The sequence below is a fragment of the Elephantulus edwardii genome, unplaced genomic scaffold (assembly GCF_000299155.1).
Source record: "Elephantulus edwardii isolate Elephantulus edwardi_28Jun2011 unplaced genomic scaffold, EleEdw1.0 scaffold00074, whole genome shotgun sequence".
Lineage (NCBI taxonomy): Eukaryota > Metazoa > Chordata > Mammalia > Macroscelidea > Macroscelididae > Elephantulus > Elephantulus edwardii.
In genome coordinates, this window is record NW_006399824.1 from 19,254 (window position 1) to 25,881 (window position 6,628).

Consider the following 6,628-nt stretch of genomic DNA (forward strand, 5'->3'; position numbering starts at 1 on the left):
TCTTCTCTGAGAAGCATGTTTATAGATGATTCATAGAGACTTTATGACAAATAAGGGCACAAATATGTGTAGATTTTTTTTTAATTGTTTTTAATCTCTACATGTGCTGTTCTTGAGCTGTGAGGTAAATTTTACAAAGTTCTGTTTTATCCCTAGAGAAATTGGAACCCAAATTAATTGGGTGATTTACCTGAAGTCGTGAATCTTCTGCTTCTAGTATGAACAAATTTTTTTTACGATATTGCCAAGAATTGTCATTAAACATAGTTACCAACTTCATCTGTTTTCTGCCATCTAACACAGCTGATCATTCTATATTCCATAGCAGATTATTTTCCATTTCACCACAAAAACATTCTTTTGGTTTCCCTTCCAGTTTGAACGCCATGACCCTGTGGATGGGAGAATCACCGAGCGGCAGTTTGGGGGCATGCTGTTGGCCTACAGTGGGGTACAGTCCAAAAAACTGACTGCCATGCAGAAGCAACTCAAGAAGCACTTCAAAGAAGGAAAGGTAGGTAGGCAGCTTTGCCTGGTGGGAGAAAGGAAATCATGGCAGCGTGTGGCTGCTGCAGAGGTCCTAATGTAATGATGAGTGTGCTGTGAACCAGGAATTACCATCAACTCATCTCTGGTCCCAGAGCCAGAGGGAGGGGAAAACGAGAATGAGTGAGGAGGAAAGGACAGTCGAGACTGATCCCAGGTTTCCTGTTTAGGTTCAGACTGTCGTGTTGATTTGTGGAGGAACAGCCAGAGTTCATCCGTGAGCATCTTAAGTTTACAATGTCTATGGACAAGCTAATTAAAGGTTACCAGCAGGTAGATGAATGGTCAGGTCTGCCCTGGGCACTGAGGTCATTTGGCAGTTACCAAAGTACTTTCAGAATCCAAACCATGAAACTAACTCTCTGTGGAGGGAGGGTGTTATGCAAAAAATAACTGTGTACCAAAGATAGAATCTAGCCCAGGAAGGAAATCTAGAAGAAATAATTAGGAAAAACACAGAGGGAATAGTGAAATCAAAGCCTAGGAACTAGAAGATTCAGGAACTGAGGAATCTACAGTATCACATGCTACAGAGATGGTCCAGTCAGAACAATGATAAACATCCATTGGTTTGGGTAAAATGGTAACATTTGATAGCCTTTAGAACTGTTTGACTGGAATGGTCTGATTGGCAGGCAAATGAGAAGAAAAGGAAGGACGCTTAAGATAGAGGAGGAAGGCAGAAAAAACATTCCAGAGAGAAACAGCATCTGCAGGAAGTCTAAGGAAGGACAGACCTGGCACGTGTGAGGAGCTGGAAAGAGACCAGTGTGGCTGAAGCATCCTGAGCAAAGAGGAGACTGGCCTGAGAGGAGGCCAGGGATTAAGGGCAAGGCTGGGACATGGAGGGCCTTGTAGAGGTGGAAGGAGTTAGATTTGTTCACAACACAATAAGAATGCAGAGGACTGTAAATAAGGAGATGATTATCTCCATTTAAAGAGACAGTTCTGGCTGCCACATGGAAAATAGTTTGGAAAAGAATAAGTATGGGAGCAAAAAGAGCAATATTGAGATTATTAAACAGTCCAGGAAGAAAGGTCTTGTAGAGGTTTTGGAGCAACATTGAGATTGGACCACAGATTTTGGTGACTAGTGAACTAGGGGAGCTCTGGTGGTGTAGTCCATAGGGACTTGTGCTGCCACCCCAGAGACCAAGCTTCTCAGCAGTTCAGATCCAGCAGCAACACCCCAAGAAAGATTGGTAGTCTCCTTTCATGAATGACAACCTCAGAACCCCAATGGAGGATCACTCTAAGTAAGAACCAACTCAGCAATGATGAGTGAGTGATGAGTGAATCAGCACTGCTCTCTAATACCCTTCCTTACAAACTACACCTGGTGCAAGAAGAGAGAACTGTTTGCTAGAACTGAGTCAGCATCTGGGCTTTGCCACACTGACAACAGCCAGTTAACTCTCTGATCTTCATAAAGATCCTATACACACACCCACAAGCTCTTCCCACTACACAATGATTACCATCTAGCCTTGACCAGAAAGTGGTCTGGCACTCAGAAGGTGCCATGAGAAACTAATAGGGTGTAGTATAAGTGAATTTAGAATTCAAGTCTTGCACAGACATTTCCACAGACAGTAAACAAATCACTTAATCAAATGGCCTCATGAATTAAGAAGCCTCGATGCTCATTATACGGGCTTCCCTAGCTTTAAAGACTCAAACTGACAATAAGAAATAGAATTGATGGTGCTTATCTCAGCTTTCTTACTTGGTCTTTGTGCAAGAAATCTTGTGTGAATAGCGTTGCCCTTAGTTGATAACAGCAGTTCTTCTCAGGCAGCATTTTTTCCCCTTCTTGGTCTTGAATGTTGAGACCCTCTGAAAGAACCTCTGAGCCAGCCCAGGGTCTGGAGAAGATGGCACCCCTCTGAGCTCAGCCAGCCTGGTCCCACCGCAGCCGTTGTAGTGGGGGGCGAGAAGTCTGGGTAGGAAGTTGAGTATCAGCATTAACAGAAACTGACAGAGGAAAATACTCAGCACCTAGAAAGGGTTTGCATACGACCAAGGCTCAAACCATATCTCTTGGATATTATAATTTCAGAAAATTGATTACAAACATTTAGGTGAATTTTTTTAGTTCCTGTGTTGAAAGCTTAGCATTTTTACCAGGAAACTCTGTTCTTTAGACCAGACTTGTTTTTAAAGTTTGATCCAAGCATCGATTTGACCTTCAGTTCATTATGACCATGATAGGCTAATTCATTGTTATATTACAAATTTATACGTTAAAGCAATAAATTGGGTGTTAGAGACATCTTTCTTGAAGCAGTAGAATATTTTCACTTTGGCAGGAGTTAATTTAGGACTTGAAGATCTTTCAAAAGAGTTGTAAAGTAAAAGGGCAGATTTTATCAGATGATGAAAATTGAGGATGCTAAATTACTTCTGGCCCATGATTTCTAGCCTGCTGGAACAAGGAAATTGAGATTGACTGTCCTCTCATTTTGATTAAATAGTTTGTGAATATAGCCATTAACTAAAATGAGAGTTAATGAAGGGCCTTTGCTCCTAAAGTTGCCAATCCATCTCTTCAGAACCAATTCCATTAAAAGAGAATCTCCATTTGTTTTTAATTATATCTTTTATTCCATTTTGGATCTGTCATCATGAAAGTAACTTTTCGTTTGGTTCATGTTAATCACTTTCCATGTGGGGTTCTATATCAAGTTATCAAACCAGATCTACAAGATTGAAGGTCTGAGTGGTGGTATTAAATAAACATTTGCATAGTGTTCAATGGCCATGCAGTGCTTCACAGCCATTTTTCTTGTTCTCTCTAACAGCCTTATTTGGTCTCATTTTGCCTTCGAGAATATAAAGACATACAAAGAGAAATTAGTGAGCCACTCAGAGACAAGAATGAAATGCATGCAAGGCTTCTTGTCCTTTTGATGGCAAAATTCTCTTTCTCCTAACCAGGCTCTTCCTCTAAAGTAGTGCTTCTCAGTCCTGGCCTCGCATTGAGAACACTCAAGAAGCTTTTAAGAAGTATATTTTGGTTTTAATGGAAGTTTACAGAAAGGCTCAGTTTTCATTCATTCACTGTTGCACATATTCCTCTCTCCCTTCCCCCTCATCCAGTCCACTTCGCAATGCACCTCTTGTTCGAGATTGTTGTCATACATATAGTACCCAATTCTGTTATTCCTGTCAGACAGTTCTTCCCCTCATCTTTTCCAAGGTAGTGTTGATTACCTATCCACTTTTTTCCTATTCTTCCCCCCCATGTCAAATAGTCATGAACTGAAAACTGTATAAACATCCATCAGTAATTGTTATTGCTATGTACCATTGAGTCACCTGCAACTCTGTGACAGTAGCTCTGAACTCTGCTCTGTTGTGAACCAGTCTTACTGTGGCTGATACACCTACCCCCATTGCTTCGGTTACTGTGTCAAATACATCTCAAATACATGGGGTCTTCTTCTCCCACACTGTCCTGGCCACATTCCCAAACTATGTGAGACAGAGCTTCAAAATCCTTACTTCCAAGGAGCAGCCTGGTTTCACCCTTTCCTGGATAAACCTGTTCTCTTAACAGACCATGATATGTTCAGAACTCTTCTCCAGCACCACAGCTCAAGTGCGTCAATTCTTCTGTCATCTTTGGTCATCATCCAGCTCTCTGGTGCATAGCAAGTAATTGCTACGACCATGGGCTGAATCAAGCGCATCTTAGTCTCTAAACTGATATCGTTACTCTTAACACTTTGGAGAGGCCCCAGATAACACATTTTCCTAATGCAGTTCATCTTTTGATTTCTTGACTGCTCGTGTCAAGAGTGTTGACTGTGGAGCTGAGCAAGCTGAAATTGTTAAGAGTCTCAATTTCTTCTCCTTCTGTCATTTACTGCCAGTTGGCCCAGTGAGAATCTTTATCTTCTTGATCTTCAATCCATATTCAATCCATCATCTTTATCTTCAGTCCATATTGAAGACTCCAGTCCTTGACCTTCTGCAGCAAACACCTCCTCAGCTTTGGCAAGCAAGATGTTTTATCTGTGTAATGCAAGTTATTGATGAGTTTTTCTCCAATCCTGATGCCACTTTATTTCTTATAAAGTGCAGCCTTCCAAATGGTCTATTCTGCACCTAGATTGAAAAGGTATGGAGACAGGATGGAAGAGATAATATTAATATATTTATCCTATAGACTTTATGATCATGAAAACACCAGGAAGTCTAAATGCATGATACAAAACAAAAGCAAACTTTCTTATTAAATAAATCTGTTTTATAAACTTTTAAAAGATGATAAAATGAATCACTGATGGTAGAAGTGAAATTGTTTCTTCATTCTGTTTGAATATATCTTGGAGAAATATGTCTTAGAGAGGGTGCAGCTGCAATGCTCTTTGGAGGCAAGAATGATGAGACTTCACCTCACATACTTTGGGCAGGTTGCTAGGAAGGTCTGTTCCTTGTAGAGGGACATGATGCTGGGAAAGGTGAAGGGTTGGTGAAGGAAAGGTGAAGGGCTGGTGAAGGAGAGGAAGACCCTTGACCAGGTGAATTGACATGATGTCTGTTACAGTGGACTCTTACGTGTCAGGAAGTGTGAGGATGGTACAGGATAGAACAGGGTTCAGATTTTTTTGCTCATAGGGTTGCTATGAGTTATACTTGACAGCACCTAACAACAACAAATTCTATTTTAATGTAAACAGTAAGAAATCAGTAATATAAATGTAAAATGTGAAGGAAGGAAAAAATGTAGCTATCAGAGATCTCTGCAAACTGGTTAAATTAGTGGATTGGGCACAGCGTTAGTGTTTTGTTTTGCTTTTGTAATAGGTTCTCCAGGTGATTCCTTTGTTCATGTAGGCCAGGAGCAACTGCTCTGAAGGGGCTGTGATCCATCAGTGTCTGTGCATGTTTTATCCCTGACTAATAGTTTAAAGAATAAGGGAACCTCTCATGAATGGCAGGAACCCCTGGTGATGCTTGGCTACTAACTGGAAGATCAACAGTTCTAACCTACCAGCTGACCCATGAGAGACCAATGTAGTTGTCTGCGTCCATAAAGATTACAACCTTAGGAGTCCTGTGGGCCAGTTCTGCACTGTTCTGTAAGGACGCGATAAGTCAGAATCAACACTCCAGCAATGAGCCAGGACTTGTTTTCTGGTTTGCTTTGGTTTTGATCATCATCTGTTGGGCAGTTAATCACACTGTAAGTCATTTCTGTATATTTTTATATAAAAGAGATAAAGTTTTATTCCCAGTGACGGTGTCTGTATTATGGGCATTAAAACTGGTGAACTTTAATAATTCCTAAATTTACAGATGAAATTCGAAAGTTATAGTTCAGTGATTGGACAACGCGATATGCAAGACACTCATGCCAGATGCTTTGTGAAAGATAAAAGATGAACAAAAAGTCCCTATCCTCAAGAAATGTACAATTTGTAATAGTCTAATCAGAGAAAAGCATGTATGGAAACAATTGTCCTATCATCAGTGTTCATTGAGCACCTACTCTGTGCTGAGCCCTCTTCTGACTACTGGAGATACATGTGAGAAAGCAGATCATTTTGCTGCCCTCATGTAGCTTGCACTGCTAGTGGGGAAAACAGACATTGAACAGGTAAACAGAATGCATGGCAGCTCACACAGCTTCCACCCTCTTAGGGCAGTGTCTTACTCATCTTCACTTGTCCACGGCTCATTGAGGGTTACATAGACAGATGTTTGTCAAATGTGTGACGAATGGATTAAGTACTCTTAAAAGGCTGTATGATCTTTTGGGAACATTTAGTGCTGCTTCTTTGTTCCTTTACTATATTTGAGGAATTTTTCCTTCAATATATTTTATATTCTCAACCTTTCTCTTCTTTTCCCCCAAGGTGTTGTGTACATCAGAGGAGAGAGTACATTTCAAAGCTAAATGTTGTTGTTGTTGTTGTTGTTATGTGCCATCGAGTCACCTGCGACTCATAGCGACCCTGTGTACAACAGCCCTAAACTCTGCTCTGTCCTGTGTCAATCGCACTGTCTCCGACACTCCCATCCCAATTATCCCAGTCACTGAATCAATCCACCTCATAGAGGGCCTTCCTCTCTT

At 40.9% G+C, this 6,628-nt stretch overlaps 1 protein-coding gene across 1 annotated transcript in view; it reads left to right on the forward strand.

Annotated features, from left to right (window-relative positions):
- Nucleotides 1-376: 376 nt before the first annotated feature.
- The window catches only part of LOC102856058 (calcium uptake protein 1, mitochondrial-like), a gene marked incomplete at its 5' end in the record, with an annotated part of 76,222 nt that continues 69,970 nt past the window's right edge, over nucleotides 377-6,628 (forward strand). Inside the window, one exon of the mRNA XM_006889035.1 lies at nucleotides 377-514. Coding sequence (XP_006889097.1) covers nucleotides 377-514 — 138 coding nt within the window. The remainder of the gene's footprint in view (nucleotides 515-6,628) is intronic.